Raw genomic sequence first — 18141 nt, forward strand, 5'->3', positions numbered from 1 at the left:
CTTACTTATCATGGTTTATGTCTACGTGCTTCAGAGTCACAGGTATGTTTCGATGTCTCAAGTTTATAAGGTAGCCCACCATGATTATACTGATTATGCTGATGTGGAATAGCCCCTCAAACTTTTATTTTTATTTTTTACTTTTATTTATTTTTATTGGGGAATATTGGGGAACAGTGTGTTTTTTTAGGGTCCATAAGCTCCAAGTCAAGTCAAGTCACTGTCCTTCAATCTAGTTGTGGAGGGCGCAGCTCAGCTCCAAATCCAGTCGCCATTTTCAATCTTAGTTGCAGGGGGCGCAGCCCACCATCCAATGCAGGAATTGAACCGGCAACCTTGTCATTGACAGCTCGCTCTAACAAACAACCATCCGGCCCCCGCCTCCGGAAGCTCAGCGGCAGCTCATTGTCTTCAATCTAGTTGTGGAGGGCACAGCTCACTGGCCCATGTGGCAACCCTGTTGTTCAGAGCTTGCGTTCTAACCAACTGAGCCATCCAGCCATACCCTAGCCCCTAAAACTTTTAGTTGACTGTTGGTAAAAGCTAATTTTTATTGGGTGCTCACTGTTTGCTAAGCATATACTGATTCATATAGTTCATACATGCACTTCTATCATTCTCACAACAATGCTAAGAAGTAGGCACTATTATTATTTCCATTTGGTGGATAAGAAAATTGGGGCTTATTTAGGCAAAGTAATTGGTTTCAACTCCCACAGCTAATGTTAACAGCTAAGCTGTTTTCGAACCTAGGCCCAGTAAAATCAGAACATAACCTCTTAACCACTGGCCTTAGGTGGCTGTATTACTTATTATCCAAACTGGAACCCTCTGAAATGAAAGAAGATATTGGTGGGAACTGAGACAGCAGGCATATACTGAGGCTTTCCTGGACATAATGTAGTCCTTGTTACTTGATATTGCCGGTTGTTTTCATGTCATAAAGGCCCCTGTGAAGATAAGGTGAACTCTTGAATATAGCCCGAGGCACGATACTCTGATACATCCTTTGATCTTCCCTAGGATGCTCCTGGATGGAAGTTGGGAGAATAAAGCAGTGGGTAGGAGCGTGGGCTCTAGAACGGGACAACTGGGTGTGAATTTACCAGCCATGTGACCTGGAAATGTTACAGCATCTCTGCGTGCCTCAGTTTCCTCAGCTATAAATGACAGTACTACCTAGCTCATGAGGCTATTGTCGATATATGGAAAACGTGGAACCAGTACTTGTCACACAGTAAACCTTCAATAAGTGTTGGCTATTTCTGTTACTACACTAAGCACATAAGGTACCAAATTACTCACATAGCCTCACATATCTTTTCTTTATGCGACGGGACTAGGACTACAACCAAGGTCTCCTAACTGCGCAGTTCAACTTTTCGATACCAGGATTCCTCGTACATATTTATTTCTGTTTTCTGAATATCCAGCGTCTTTGGGAATAAAAAGGGGAGTTGCACTCAGTTTGAAGGAAGGGTTTATAATCCCAACATAGCCTGATGTTCCTCTGTCCTTTCAGAAGTAAGTGGTGATGGAAAGAAACTAACGGGATTGTATTTAATTCAATGTGATGCATTAAATACCTAAGATTGTATCTCAAACAGTACCAGATTTTTCTTTGTTCTTTCTTTGATACGTTCTCGGATTTAGTTATTTAGAGTTATAAAGTCAGGGCAATTTCCTTAAGAGTCTGTGAAATAATTTAAATATAGTTATGAGCGCCCTACACCATATAATTCTCCTTATGTAGAGTATTATACGGATAAGGTACATAAATAGATCGGTTCTGGTCATGGTAGGAGATATATAGACAGTCTTAGGTTCTTGGTGTCTTTCTCCATCTACCTATTTCTAGTCTTTTCCTGACTTGTGTCTTTCTTCCCCTGATTTCCACAGAAGTGTGTATTTTCCTTTTAGGGTCCTCCTATTCTTCTTTTGGTCCAAGCTTTGCTTTATTTTCACCTCCCTGTCCATCTAAGGAGGTGATATATTTCATCGAGTTACCCAGCACTTATTTCTGGCTCATCCTATATCATTGCTTTGTGTATCATTCCATTTCTATCCCCCAGTGGAGAGTCTGGCAAACAGTAGGTGCTCAATAAATATTTTTGGACAATACAGGAATGCATTCTTGGCCTGTATCACTGACTCTAAACAGTAAATCTATATTTGCCTCCAGCTTCCAATACTCAAGACAGGTGCTACTGATTTTAGACCTAAGCCCAGGCTGGGATTTCTCCGGGAGGATCTTATAAAGATCTCATTGTAGAAGTAATGAAAAATGTCCTTGGCAGACTCTGTATAATGCAAATCAAACGGTTTATAGAGCTCTTGTGAGGCCCATCAATATGGTCTGCTGGCCTCACACTATAATGTACTTTGATAATGAGGTTTCTGTAGGAGGAACAATAGGATTTAGTTTCAGTGTATCTTTCTCTGATGGTCTGCCTTGGTTAGGAGTAGATCTTTTCATAACTGGGAGGGTGGGTAGCCAGCAAATCCTGTAAATTATCTTCCTTAAGTGTTGTTCCTGTTCTCGGACTTTTGATTAATGTTTGTGAAAATAAATTCATGGTTAGTACGAACAATGTAGCTAGTCTGTATGGTGAGTTGAATATAGATATTTGGCTTATCTAAGTTGATCTTTCCAAGAAATCTATGCAGTAGAATTTTTTTTTTTTAACCTCCATTTTGAGGTGAAGGAAAAGTACTCTGAAGACAGCTCAAGGTCATACCATCAGTTAGTTGTCCAGAAAGATTTCAAACCCTTGTCTTCTAACTTCCCAGTCTTCCCTCTTTTCATCAGTCTTCCTTCAACAAATCCTGTAAGGTATGTTTTCTTTCTCCATCACCGCAAGCTATTAGTGGTATATCCACTTATTTCATATAACTAGAAACAGATGACACGCACACAAATGCACAGATGCAGGCTACGGGAACCTCTATTTTCTCAAGGAGACAACAGCTTTAGCCGCAGCGAGAGTAATACAGATGTTATTGTGTGTACCAGGCACTGTTTTAAGTACTGAGCATACATTATCTCTAAATCCTTGTAAAATTTTTCTGCGGTGGGTACTCTATGAGAGACGTTTTGTGAATGTGGAAATAGAGGCCCAGAGTAATTAAGTACCTTGTCCAAAGTCATATAAATTGCCTGCATGTAAAAAGAGTACACGACATATAAAGAGAGATGTATAAGTGACTCAAACACTATGATCTGAACGATTTGCCTGGCCCCACCTGTTTCATCTGTTGATTCAGTCCACAGATAAAAGGTCCTAATTATAAAGCTCATCCTCAGTGATTTTTTTCTCTTTTTTTAAATTAGTAAAAGTGACATGGGCGATCCGCTCAGCACAGAGCCACAAGCTCAGGTTAGTCTGGGACACAGGTTCTTAGTTGTATAACTTAATGAATTCTAGGTGATTCTCCTTGAATACAAAAATATGTATGTGAAATTAGTAGACTTAGTGGCTTTGTCGTATAGACCATACCATTTTCTGACAGGTGTTACCCCAAAGAGATCCCAGAAAATGCAAATGGTATACTTGGGGAAAGGCCAAGTAGGAATTGCCTACAGGTGTATCATACTACAAATCTAGCAATTATCACGGGACCAGAGGCTCACCACATGCGTGTCTTTGCAGGAAATTCAAAAGTGAATGGAAATGTAGTATCAAAGGGCTTTTTAAAAACAATCCATATTTGCAATAATGAAATCTTCAATTATGAATTTATAATGAATCTAGTGTTCGGCATCACACAATGCCTGTACTGCATTTGGTTTTTTGCCCACTGTATCACTTCTATACCGCAGATAGTATTGATACTTTAAATGGGGGAATCCTGAGGCTCAGTGAGGTTATGAAATTTGTTAGGGATGCATAGTTAGTGAGCAGTGGAATCGGAATTTGTACGCAACTCTGCCTCATACTAAAGCCTCCTTATGTTGTTTTACTTCGTACATGCCATCTCTCAAATATACCTTGGTATAATTATGGAATAGTGATAAAAATGTGCAAATTTTGGCATGTGATTTCTGATTCACCACTATGCTAGCATTTCTATTTAATTTTGTTTTTCAATCTAACAATTTAACATTAATAGTATTTTTACCCAAAGGGAGTATTGCATACTGCTCTGAGTGTTGCTACGAGGTTTGGGTTTTGTTTTTAATGCAAGGCAGTGCTTACCAGATTTTCTTGTCTTAACAAACACTATCATATAGATGCTATGTAAATGAACATATTAGTGTGTTTTAAGCCAAACCATCCTTGCAAAAGTCATCCATCATGACAAAGGTCAGCAGATGCCATGTGGTGCTGATAACATTGAGATAATTATTTTAACAAAATGATTTGTAAATGTTTGTCTAAGACAAGACAAAGCAGACTATGTCCATGTAAAAGAAGAGGGCTCAAGAAAATCCAGCACCCCTCTGTGATCTTCTGTTTAGCAGCTTTGCCAAAGCTGTCCCTGGCAGTCTGCACAGTAATATGAATGGATCCCAAGAGACACCATTTTAGTAGCATTTAAGCATTGTGCTATTATTCATGCCCAGCATGGAAGACACATTATGTATGTTTTATTTTTAGGATGCTGCTCTATTGCCACAGAGCTGTCATACTGAGTTAAGGTAGCCTGGTTCCAGGAATTCTGCATGTCAGGGCTGCTTAGATGGCCCACTGCAGGCATGCTACCAACTTCCATTGAAATACACTGTTGATCCCAAGTTGCTCACTGTTTCCAACTTGTGTTGCCTCTTCTTAGCGTAAAGTAGGAGAGAGACATTGTGTATTTCCCACTCTCTCTTCAAGTCCCTGCGAGCAGCAGCGTCGTGAGTTGTGGGTGACGGCGCAGGTACCAGAGCGAGAGGGTGGGCAGCTGCACATTTCATGTTGTTTCAGACCCTCAGGTGAGGAGGACGGGGGTGTTTTGTAGGAAGTTATGAAAATAACCCGGCTCAACTTGAAAACACACTGACTACAATATCCTGGAAATCTTGGATGTAGCTGCAAACCTTTTTAAAATATGCATTTGGAAATGCAGGAATCATGTTTTGTTTTTAAGAATCTGGATTGAGAGCACATTGGGTTCTTTATCAGAAGAGCCCTAAGGGTATTTCTTTAGCAATCCGCTTGATGCTCTCATTCATCAGCGAACAAAAGTTTACTGAGCATCCACTCCAAGCAGAGCTCTGCTCCAGGGTCCCCTTGTTTGCTCAGTACATACCTTCATAGACAAAGTCGGGGAACTGAGTAACCTTCTCTGCTGTGTCTCTGTAACTTGTCCCCTGATCTCACGCGTAGCTGGGATAGAAGGAACAGTGAATTGTTGAAACAGGGCTCACAGCATAAAAGGTGGACGGGCCCCAGCTCCATGCAGTATACTCCCCTCTACAGTATCACTTTATCTTTTTTGTCTTTTAAGAAGTGTTGATTGAGCACCTGCTATGTACCAGCCACTCTTCTAGTCATTGGGGCTACATCAACAATCCCTGCCCCTGTGGAACAATCCAAACAGTCAACAATCCCTGCCCCTGTGGAATTGACACTTGTGGGCCATGAGAGAGTTCAGTGGCCTGGAGGAAATCACATTGCCACTGATTTCGGGATTCACAGCACCAGCCTGAGCTCAAGGTCATGACCTTGCCATTAGAATCTGTTCCCATCTGTCTCTAAGGACAACACAGGTGCGGAAGGACTAGACAGCCCCGCTCCAACCTCCATTAATGGGTAACTACTGAAGTTACAGTTGAATTCAGTTGTAATCAATAGCATTTACTTTCCATGTGTTAGGCACCACCCTAAGCCTACAAAGGAAGCCACACAGACTCCAATTCAAATAGCTTTGTAGTTAAGAGCATGGACAGGAGTATTATTTTGCCATCACAAAATATCACAGGCTGCATAGCTTAAACAACAGAAATTTATTTTCTCACAGTTCTGGAGGCTCGAAGTCCAAGATCAAGGTGTCAGTATGTTTGGTTTCTTTTGAGGCCTCTCTCCTTGGCTTACAGATGTCCACCTTGTCACTATGCCCTCAGGTGGCCTTTCCTCGATGTGCACACATCTCTTGTGTCTCTGTGTTCTCATCTCCTCCTCTTACAAAGACACCAGTCAGATTGGATTAGGGCCCACCATGCTGGCTTCATTTTAACCTAATTACCTCTGTAAAGCCCCTATCTAGGAATACAGTCACATCCTGAGGTACTGGGGGGTTAGAGCTTCAACATGTGAATTTTGGGGGTGGGGAGACACAATTCAGCTCATAACAACTGGCAATCTAGGCATCTTGAATTTCAATCCTGGTTCCTAACTTGATAGCTGGATGATCTGGGATAATTACCTTAGTTTCTTTGTATCTTATTTCTTCATTAATATAACCAGGATGATGATAATAAAAATAATGGTGATGATAAGTACCTACCTCTTAAAAAAAAAGAGTTGTGAGAATTAGGTGAGTGGATACCTATAAAATATTTGTAACAGCGCCTAACACATAGTGACATTCAGTAAATGTTACCTTTTATTTTCATCTAATTTCCAAGCTGATTCAGCTCTTCGTGATGTGTTTCCTTAGATTTTCTTAGTTTCTCTAGATTGAACTAAGTAAAACAGGCACCTAAAATTGTCATTTAAAGAAAGTGCTTGGAGTTGCTCGTGAATAATAGCAATACCTTATTTGTGGTGTGCTAAGCACTTGACATTCATTATCTCTCTACGTTTGATAACAGTCCCATACATCAGATACTGTTGGATGGTTCTTTGTGGAAGAAACGAGGCTCAGAGAATAACACGTGTCTTCTAAAGGCCATGGGTTGTGGGTGGTGCGGCAGCGATGTAAACGCGGGTGAGAAGGCCGCCAGAGTCTTGTTCCTTGTCAGTGTGTATACCGTGTCCCATTATCCCTTCACATTTCATGTTAGCCTGCAATGGTTGTGGCCTGGGGTTTCCTGGTTAATCATGCATCCAGATTGTAACCCCCTTTCCCCACTGCCTTTCTGTCTGATTTCTGATGCCTTAACTGTTTCCTTTCTCATGACAGTGATTTGGGGTCAGGAGGAGAGAGGCAGTGGTATGTACACCACCCTTGTTTTCACCATTCCAGGGTCTCAGAGAATTAGGGTGACATGGGAGTGGACTGCTGAGCCCAAGCTGGGTAGAATGAGGGTGTGGAAACCTCTGTACACCCCCACCTTTGTTTCTCAGGTTTCTCACTAATCCTTCTCAAAGAATGCATTATGAGTAAGGACAGTGAAATCACTGCTTACTAGGATGTCACATCAACCAAACCGGTCCATTGACCATTCCTTAGAACCTAAGGGCTATTAGATGAAAATTGAGGGACCCTGAAAAATTCATTCATTCATTTATCAGTCACCATTTTTGAATGTTTGCTTTGGTTGAGATGTTATGTCAGGAGTTGGAAATCTGAAGGTGATTAAGAAATAGTCCCCTTTCTCACAGAGCTCTCAGCTTGGAGGGCAGGAGACAGCTAAACAAACCCACCATGCCAGAAGGGTATGATGAGGACCTCAGTGGAGATATTTTTAGGAGGCTCTGCAGGCACAGAGAGGGAGAATTTAGCCTAGAATGTGTGTGTGTGTGTGTAGGGGGGTAGGTAGGGGAACTGTATAAACTTCCAGGAGAGATAATGTCAGAACTGGTGCTTAAAAGTCACTGTGGGTAGAGTGAGAGATTGGGTGGGTGTAGAAAGGGTAGATGTGTAAAAAAACTTGTGAAGGCAGAGTGTGCTTAGGAAATTGCAAAACAATTGTGAAAAAAGGAGGTTAGTGTTGTGGGTGGGGATGAGGTGAGATAAAGCTGTGGAGAGTAGGCAGGTTTAAGGTCATGTAAGGACACAGTAGACTTTATCTTGCAGATAACGGGGAATCATTGAAGGGCTTGAAGAAGAGGAGGGATGTAATCAGCTTTGCACTGTACAAAGGTCACTCTGGTCAGGAATTCATGGCTCCTTTATCTCCATTTATATAAACACTGAATTGCCCAGGACAGGGTCACCCTGATGTGACCGAGACTTCATTTACAAAATGGGATTGTTTGTGGAGCCTGTGACCACATCATCACCACCCTCTGAAGTCAAATTTGATTCCTGTTTTTTTTTTTTTTTTTTTTTTTTTAATGGAATATTGAGACAGGAAGAGTCTGGGAGGCTTGGGAGTTTCCATTTACATAGCGGAAGTCCAGGGCAGGCCTAGAAAGCAGAAGTTCCTGTGTATTAGTCAAAGGTTCAGCACAAAAAAAGGCACTGTTTTTAAATCAGAACTGATGATTTAGATTGTTTGAGTAGTTTGTGATGGAGGAAGTCACAAGATATTCTCCTTTCCTGTTTCTTTAGCTTTGCACTTAGCTAACTCTTGAGGAAATATGGAGATTAATTCAGTCTAACCTAGAGAAAACAAGTTATGAAGTGGAAAAAAAACACAGATGGGTAAATATAGTTATTATTTGTTTGAACAAATATGTTCTAAATCACACAGAAATCTATTTCTAGGACAAATCCCTATATCCAGAACTTGGCTGGCTATATAAAATGTATACATATAAAAATCTATGGAATTTTGCCTCTCTACCCACCACCCCCCTTTTTTAAGTCATAAAACCCAAACACAGGTTTGGCTCTCCTTAATACAGAGGGTGCCAAAAAATATATACACACATTTCAAGAAAGGAACAAAAACTGTATTAAAATTGTAATACTCAAAATATACCAATAACAAAAGATGGATACAAGTCATGTGTATACATTTTTTTGGCACTGGTATTTGACAGTGCTGCATTTTCAGTGTTTCACTGGATTGTGACACAATCCTGCCAGACAGATTTGAAAGGTACTCCTCACGGCAGGAAACTCCGTCATGGACAAGCTGGCTCATGCCCTGTGGAGACCAGTGATGGAGTCAAGAATAGAATTGACATCATGACTTCTTTTTCTACCTCCCTACACTCAGCTCCTTTTCAGTAAAAGTTCTTCTCCTTATAAACTGCAGCGTTTCACCACATAGCTGTCCTGGGGCACACCATTTCTTCATTTCTTGGCTTTACACTGAGAACTGTCTTCATTTTCGTCCTTCCCTTATTCCCTTCAAAATACTCATTAAACTGGCCCACATTTCATTTGGTCATCATTACATATATGCACTTATCTGTTTCTACTAAACTCTAAACTCTCTAAGGCCTGGGCTTCGCCTGGGTCTGGGATCTCGTACAGCCTCCATTTTCTGAATTCTTATATAGCTGAAGCACTGGAGCCAATAGGTCCATTTGAGGACAATTGTACATACTTTATGTTTTTTTTTTGTGTGTGGAGTAAGTCAATTAGCAATATTTAAAACCCAGAGCAGAAGTAAAATTTCATCTAATCCTGCAAATTTCCTCTTCCCTCCAGGCTGTTACAGAATCTTGCATTCCTATTTTGCCAGTCCTCACATTGACTAACTTGTTCACATCCAGCAATTCTATGCCTGGAGACCTTAACCTCTTTCTCACTTCAAATACTTTTTAATTGCCCAAACCCGAAGGCAATAGAAAAACAGAGCAGATAGCACTTAAGGGATCATTAGTAACAAGACAACTGCTGCGCTATCATTGGAGTTACATCAACGTAACAATTGCCATCAGCGATTAGAGACGTGCAGCATTAAGGTTTTTCCTTCAGTGCATTGGACAGTTGCAGTGGAGCCCGACAGAATTTATTCCCGGTGACAAAGATGAGCCTCAGCTTTTGACTGGACTTTGTTTCCTTGAATGGGTTTTGTAGAGTTGTTTTTAATGAAGGGCTCTGAGCTGGACTGTCACTTTCCTTTTTGCCTTGTTCACAAGGAGTCTTGGAAGTCGTCCCATGTGATAGAAAGGAGTTTCGATATCAGCGCTCAGGACATTTTTACTTATTTTTGCTCAGTGACAGATGCAGACAGGCATTCACAACCCCTCCCAGTGTGCTGAGCGTCTCCCACAGGTGAACAAAACCAGCCCACCAGTGTTCAAAGTGAAGACCAGTTCATAAATCCAGGCAAAGGAGACTGTGCATGGCTCTCATTCTCAGTGAATTTTCACATTTATATTCTCATAAGTATGGCTTTTTTGTGTGCATTTGAATAAAGAACAACTTGGGAGAACATGAGAATTCAGGGAAAATATTCAGATTTGGGAAAAAAAATAAGCTTTCCTGGCAAGTGTCATTTTTAAAGACAGCCGTGTTACCTTTAATTCACTCGAACACCCACATATCTTTTAAACCCTGCTTTCTCACCACTCTGACAGTTAGAATTTTATCTCTTCACTGTTTAGATTTCTCTAGAGAGTACATTACTGCATCATTCTGACAAACCCGAATGCAAAGAGATGAATGCTCCTCATCTCTGAAATATTTCAGGGTAAGTTGCTTTAACCAGTTTCCTGTTTTCAGAGGCTATTTTTCTGTCATCCCTTCAGATCTATCACAGTTCTGTTAATTCTTTTCACAGCCACATTTTTATAAAAAGTGGAATTCTCCTTGCAGTAGTACTCACAGCTCAGAGGTCTGGAGCCATACTGTTATGACTGCGAGGGCCATATGCACACATATGCAGCGAGGAGACCCTGTGTCGTAATGCCCATGGCCACGCACCGCGCAGTCTGAGACCTGCTACTAACCTGCCTGCTTGGATTCTGGAAACCCCCCTTTCTGGAGGAGCACTGATTTCCAGCAAGGCAGGATGGAACGTCTTTATGTGGTAGTCAGCATTCAAAGTATTTTGCTGAGGGACATGGATGGGTGTGAAGCAAAGCACAGAATATTAATTGGCAGCCAATTATTTTTATCAGTGGAAAGCTCCCCTTGGCAGTTGGAAAACAACTTTTTATATAGCCGTGTAGAAAATGTATTATTCAAAAAATTTGATGATCTAAAGTAGAGAAATGGTAAATGAAATGTGATACTCTCATAGACTAGATGAGGGGGTGATACCCTAAAGTCTATGGGCCAAAGATGGCCCACGCCTGTTTTTGTATATGGCCCTTAAGGATGCCGATGGTTTCTACGACTTGAAGTGTTGAAAAAAAAATCAAAAGAAGAATCATATTACTGTGACACTTGAAAATTATATGCAATGTGAATGTTGGCGTCTATAATACAGTTTCATTGGAGCATAGTCAAAGCCATTTGTCTTTGACTGCTTTTATGCTACAGAAGAGTTGAGCACTTGCATAGTTGAAGAGTTGCGATGGAGACCATATGTCTCTCAAAGCCTAAAATATTTACTACCTGCCCTTAACCAAGTTTGCTGACTTCTGAGCTATATTAGTGTATTTCAGTTAAAGTGATGCTATTTAAAAATATTCAATTATAAAATAAATGTTTATGGTACAATATTTAGTGAAACAATTATGACAAATTAATCATGTATATATAAGATAATCCCAAATAGTTTATTTTCTTTGCACAATTTTTGCCTCTTAGCCCTGGTGGAAATATAAGCTCCATGAAAGAAAAAAAAGTCATTAATTAATTCAGGTCTAGAACAGGCCTTGGCACACAGTAGATGCTCAATAAACAAATAAAGACCAGTTGAAGACTGATGAACTGTGTGATTATTTACTGTATATGTGTAATAACAGTCTTAACAAAACCGTTCTGGCATATATATATATATATATATATATATATATATATATATATATATATATATATGTTAGATACCAGGCTGAAAACTGTAAGTGTGCCATCCTAACAACGACCATTTGGAAGGTACATTGTCACCCTCATTTTATGGAAGATAAGAGCAAGGAAAGGTTGCATAACTTGTCTAATGTTACAAAGCTAAGAAGTAATGTGACCAGAATTCAAAAGGTCTGTTGGATTCTAGAGTCTGAGCTCTTAATAAGCTTTACTCCTTAAATTTCTAAAAATAATTTACATTTTCAGGTGAGAAAGAAAGGGATGGAAAAATACCAGAGATAAATGATCCAAATAACAGAACCAGTTACTAGGATATGAGATTATAGATGAATTTTGTTTTCTTAGCTATACATTTTAATGTTTTTCTACATTTCTTAAAATGCACTGACTTTTAGATTGACTTTTAATTACTTTTAAAATAAGAAACAAATGTTCCTAAAGGAAAGGAAAAATAGCCCGGAAGGTTGTTAACCGTTTCAGTTGTTTATGTGGGTATGTGTTGTTTCTGTGAGAGTGCTGTGTGAATTGCTGAGGAAACTGCTGGCCTGTCTGTCTCACATATTGATTTGTGTTATTGAAATTCCCCATTAGGTTTCAACTCCCTTTGAACAGTTCCTAGCACTGAGAATGCAAAGTGCTATCTGTGTGTAACCTTGGTCCAAAGACATTGACAGATACGGTTTCTCGGTGTTTATCTTTAGAAGTCTGGAGTAGCCATGTCTTTGCAAGCTGTGTTGTGTCTTCTACTCCTGTTTGATAACACTGGTGCATTATCTCCCACTGCCTAATGGATTGCTTTTTACCTGGGATATATTATTATTTTTTTAATTGGCATAGTATTTAGAGAATAGTCCTTTAGGTCCCAGCAGCCCCAAACCATTTTACAAAGTAGAAGGAAATCAAAAGGAGAGAGATAATGTTAAAAAATGAGGTTCTTTAGTAACGGTTCATGTATTTTTTTTCCCTCTGTTTTTCTCTTAATTCAATGTCAATGACTGTGGCATATTTTCCACAATCTAAATGACTTTCCATATGCCCTGGCCAAAATTGCAAGGCTAAAAGGAGAACGATTTTTTTCTTTTGAAAAAACTGGAATGCCGGTGATTAGAGTGATTAAGTGAATGCTATTAAAACTGTTGAAGTTCCCATAACACCCAATTCAAGAGTGGTTAGAGAAGATGATGGTTTCCTCTGTTAAAGACTAGAGGTAAGAACTATAGAAGAAGGCAAGGCAAGCAAGGTGGTAAACGATGTCTTTAGCAGAAAGAAAAACAGTTGCATATTGAGAACCTCTCAGGTTACTTAAAAGGGCTTTTAAAAATTCCTGTGACGTGTCTAGACATTCCACTCATAATTTCAGAGTCTTCCGTTGCCCAGGCCTGTTAAAGTGGGCTTTTTTTTTTTTTTTTTTTGGTGGCTTTTTTTTCAAATCTTTGTGACTCCGTTTTATTGTTCTTGTTTTTTTTTTCACCCAAGAGCATCATCCTGAAAAGCTATTCATCATCGTCTCTTGGTGACTTTATTTGGCAGAAATGGGAGCTTGAAAGTGATGTTACCAGTTGTAAGCTTAAAGTGTCATTCCATGTGCCCAACGATATGGTGTTCTCCGTTCATGCTGCCTGCGCTCAGACTTGCCATTCTTCGTGCAGTGTAGCCATGAAATGTCTAAACTATCGAGAGTGAGACAAAAAAATTTTGAGTGACAGATTTTTTTTTGAAAAATCATCTGTACATATGCATTTGAAGAAATGTCATTTGCTTAAATATACTACGTGAGGTTATACACGAGTAAATGATCTAATACTAAAAGTCATGATGTTTCTATCAAAAAGGAAAACAAAACAAAACAACAAAAAAATACCTCTGGCTTCTTTTTTTCCTTCAGTGGAAATTATAGTGACTGGTGTGAACCAAACCATTTCACTTTTAAATTTGTGACTTCTAAAAATTCTTTTTCTTCCTGACATCATAATGTGGCCTCAGAAAATCAGACAGTTGTTATTACAAATAGAGAGCAGCTCCACTCAGACACTGAATAGACAATTATAAATGTCTGGATTCTTTCCTTTTTTGTGGTGGCTGCTTTTAGATGTGGAATAAAACCACATTAACCAGAGGACGTTGCTATTGGTGGTTAGTGGCCAATTCCTGCCACATCTATAAAGTATCTTATTTAAAATATTTTTTCCCTATCATTGTTTAACAATAACTTTCTGTTTTATAAGACTTCTATCAGGAAGTATCATGGAGGTATAAAATATTAAAGCCTCAGAAGACAAAGGGACCATAAAATACCATCCAATCAAACTCTCACATTTGACAGGTGAGAGAGTGAAGCTGTGAAAGAATGTATGGGGGTGGCTGGTTAGCTCAGTTGGTTAGAGCGTTGTGCTAACACCGAGGTTGCTGGTTTGATTCCCACACCTGGGCCACTGTGAGCTGCACCCTCCTTAAAACAAACAAACAAAAAAAGTATGACTGTCTAAGGGCACACACCGAGCATTAGCATGCTAAAAACGTGTTTGTTTTTTGAATTCCATAGATGGCCGCCCATTTCCTGTCATTCTCTGGGATTCATCTTTGTCTCCAACAAGTAATGACACCCACTCATCTGTTAAGCTCACCTGGGGGACTTATCAGCAATTGTTAAAACAGAAGTGCTGGCAGAATGGTCGAGTCCCCAAACCTGACTGGGGTTGTACTGAAGTACATCACCACGAGTGGTCCAAGATGGCCCTCTTTGATTTTCTGTTACAGGTAAGTCTATCAAATCGAGTAAGTGGTTATCTAAGACTGACACTGAATTATCGAAGTCTGACACTAAGGAATTTTCTTCATCTTGAATTTTTATGAAGCCAGAGTTTAAGTTCTATAATGCTATCTATATTTGGCAAGTGTACTACCACATTACAAAATTTTACATCCTTTTGGGGTATATTCAGAACTACCCTCAGCCCTTTTATTAATTTCTAAAGAAAATAATTACTTAATACTACAATCCTGTGATAGTCATACTCACCATCGACACAATTTATTGAGGTAACCCATCAACAGCTCTTCAAGGTGGATGGTTTTACTTCATTTGGGAGGTGAGAAAACTGAAGTTTGGTGAGATTAAGTAACTCACCCAAGTTCTTATAATTACCAGAAGCTGGGGCTGGGATTCCCTGGGAATCTGTTGATGGTAAAAATCTGATTTCTTTCCATCATTCCACACTGTGTTTCAATGGTCATTTGGGCATATAACAGCCACCATTTCCCTTCTTTTCTTTCTAGTAAGTTTTTACAAATATTTCGTTATAATTAAATATTGGAGAAAAATGAATATCAAGCATCTACAAAATTGAGTGACTTGACATTTTACAGATTTCTATACCTCTTATCTTCTTTTGATAAAGATGTCATGACTCTATTCACCCCCTCATTCTGATTACTGCCTTTTCCCTTCTCCATTTTAGAAACAACTGGCTTTCTGTTGTATTGTTAATTAGTATTTTGTGGAAACTTAGGACAATCTCAGGACATTTGCAAAGCGTTCTCCTTTTTCAGGTGTCTGACATTTCAGGAAGGAACTAAAAGGGACAAAAACGTAAGAAAGAAACCATTTTAGTACAGAGTTCACAGTCTAGGGATCAGGAACTTTCATGAAGGAGAGAATGATTTATGATGTCAGTGCCACAGAGCCACCATGAGAAATGAGCTGGAAAGCATGAAATTTGGTTTGGCAAAGAGGCAATCAGGAGTCACCAAATATTGTTGAAGAGTCCAGATATGAGACTCACGCTGGTTTTAAGCACCCTCTCCATTTTATAAGTAGAGAAGCTGAGGCATAAAGAGGTTATGATCGAGAGCTGTGAGAAATGTGAGATCTTACCTTTCTTGAAAGCTAACAAGTTTGTCAGCCATATGTTCATGGATGCTAGCAGAAGACAAAGGATTCCTGGGGCAGAGACAAATGACCTCGTTACTCATGGTTCAGCAGGTGGCATGAACTTCATAGTCCTTTGTCTCTTAGGTCCCATGGAGTGATACCTACCGGTAGTGGCCCTGGTGAATGCCGTATGTAGTGGGTTTGTGTCACTGCTGACTCTGGGCTCAGGAAACCCCCAATCTTATAAAAGGCTGCTAGCAAACCTGCCTAAAATCTGCCCCAGAAGGAGACCGTATAGCTTGGTCAGGAAACACGTCTGTCTTCCACCTCAGAGGGAGACACTCTTTGTATCTTCCAAGGCTGTTTGCTTTACTAACATCCTTGAAGAGATAGTACAGAATAAAACCTGATATAAGATGTGCAGAAATGTCCTGGAGAATTGTCTCTCAACAGTTACCTAACTTGTTCGGAATTACATAGCTAGTAAGTTCCCAAGTAGAGATTTCAGTCTGACTAACTCTAGATTTCATATTTTTAACCATTATTGTATAACAACTACCAAGTTATCCTTAGGTTAATGAAAGAAGTCAGTGTGATAAAAATGCATCAGCAATGAAGTGGAGCATGAATGAAAATGTATAGGGTTAAGTAGGTAAAGGTACTCATTTCGAGGCCAGATGTTTGGAGGAGTGGTCAGCACAGATGTTGATGTTCTGAGGATGATGACTAGGGGGAGGATGGAGAGGAAATCCATGATAGTGAAGCCTGTGAGAAAGGAATGATCTCCAGGTTTGTAGCTGATGCGCATGAGCCAATCAGCACTGAGTAGAGGGCAAACCCTTTTAGTTGTCTCTAGTGACATTTGTCTTTATTCTGGAATCTTAACTAAATCTCAGTCTACACTCTGTCTTTATCATTGAGGGGAGCTACAGCTATCATTCATCCAATGAATATGTATTTATGCCACATCTGCTGTGCCTTATACTATAGAAAACAAACCACAGGGGTAGCAAAGTAGTATAAGATTGTATCCTCATTGCCCCACCCCAAGTTTGATTTTTCTTTTTTTTAAATATTTAGTTTGGAAAGTATGGTGTCTAAAACAAAAAGATAGAGTCATGCAAGAATGGCTGGCTGAAATAATACAAGTTCTTATTGTTATGAGGTCAAAAGAGGGAGACCTCTTTGTCATAAAATAGATAGTGAAGGAGGAAGAGTTTGAGCATGATTATAGGCTGCCAATCTTAGAGAGGATAGGAAAAAACATGAGGAAGGACAGGGATTGGCAATAATCATGTGATATTTACGGCATCCTAAATATCCCGTTTGTCTGAAGCAGTTATTTAGGAGACTAGTGATACTTTCTGCCTAGAAGAAGTATGGTAGAACATGGAAGAAGGGAACTGTTTTTGCAAGACGTGTGCTTGCTTTGTAATTCTCTTTGTCCATTCCCCTGACTGAGCAAGAACAAATTCCAACTGAGCCACCATCTTCTGAGGGCATCATCAGCTTTTACCGTCATTATGCCCATTGTCTGTGTCCTTGAGGATAAGTCTGGGCACATGAAATCGTTATTATAAATTTTTAACAAGGATCACTATTTCAAATCCTTAAATAAATACTATTAATAATCTAACAATCATGTAACACTTGCTATATTCCGAGCACTGTTCTAAGCACTTGATACTAGGCACTAAAATATTAACGTATTTAATCTACATGTCAGCCCTATGAAATACATACCATTATTATTTCTATTTTAGAGATGAGATAATCTAGGAAAAGAGAAATGAAGTACGTAACTTGGACAGAGTCACATAGCTGGTATGCAATAGAGTCTGGAGTTCTGGCTTAAGAGCCAAACTTCTGAACAATGCTTCCTTTCATTTTAAGGGGGAATGACAGCAGCATCATTGAATTTTCCAAGTGAAAAATCCGGGAGTCACCTAGATGCTTCGTGAGACGTAGCCTCACATCCATACAGACCATATCCTTGATATCACCTAAATCTAACTTTTAGGTATAGCTTGTGTTCCTATTTTAGTTCAGGCTTTGTCATTCATTACCTGGAGGACTCCCCCCAATCCACTCTAGTTCTTTCGTTATGAGCCAAGATCACCTTTGGCTTGAGATACTTGGCATCAGGCAGCTGCTACCTCTGCAGGAACTGCTGCTATTGGTAGGGGAGGTGGTTTTTTGTTTTGTTTTTTTGCAGTCAACTCTCTTGCTCCTTCTTCCTGGGAAAGTAAGGGAGGTCTTTCTTGGTCTTGATAATTCATGAGGATGAGATCTCTGCAAGACTTTACTGGAACCTGTCCAAGTTATGATACTAAGATTGGAGTTCCTAATTTTGGCTCTGGCTAAAGCACTGAATCTAAAAGGCGGAACTTAATCCAATTGTTAAGAATTAATTTTGTTAGTATTTACAAAAGTATATCAAGTAATGTGTCTGAGGATGGCATCTGTGAGAATGGACTTACATTGATTCATTTATCCAACATTTATTTACTTCCTATAGTGCAACAGACAAAGGGCTGATTTCCTTTAGATATTGCAGCATTTTACAATTTCACCAGTAAGATAAG

At 39.6% G+C, this 18141-nt stretch overlaps 1 protein-coding gene across 4 annotated transcripts in view; it reads left to right on the forward strand.

Moving 5' to 3' along the window:
• The window catches only part of GASK1B (golgi associated kinase 1B), a 43021-nt gene that overhangs the window by 3522 nt on the left and 21358 nt on the right, over nucleotides 1–18141 (forward strand). For all 4 annotated transcript variants that reach the window (XM_019733238.3, XM_019733240.3, XM_019733241.3 and 1 more), the window contains one exon: nucleotides 14228–14442. In XM_019733238.3, the coding sequence (XP_019588797.3) occupies nucleotides 14228–14442 (215 nt within the window). The remainder of the gene's footprint in view (nucleotides 1–14227; nucleotides 14443–18141) is intronic.

Source organism: Rhinolophus sinicus, chromosome 15 (genome assembly GCF_057876585.1).
Source record: "Rhinolophus sinicus isolate RSI-liver-muscle chromosome 15, RSI-T2T, whole genome shotgun sequence".
Lineage (NCBI taxonomy): Eukaryota > Metazoa > Chordata > Mammalia > Chiroptera > Rhinolophidae > Rhinolophus > Rhinolophus sinicus.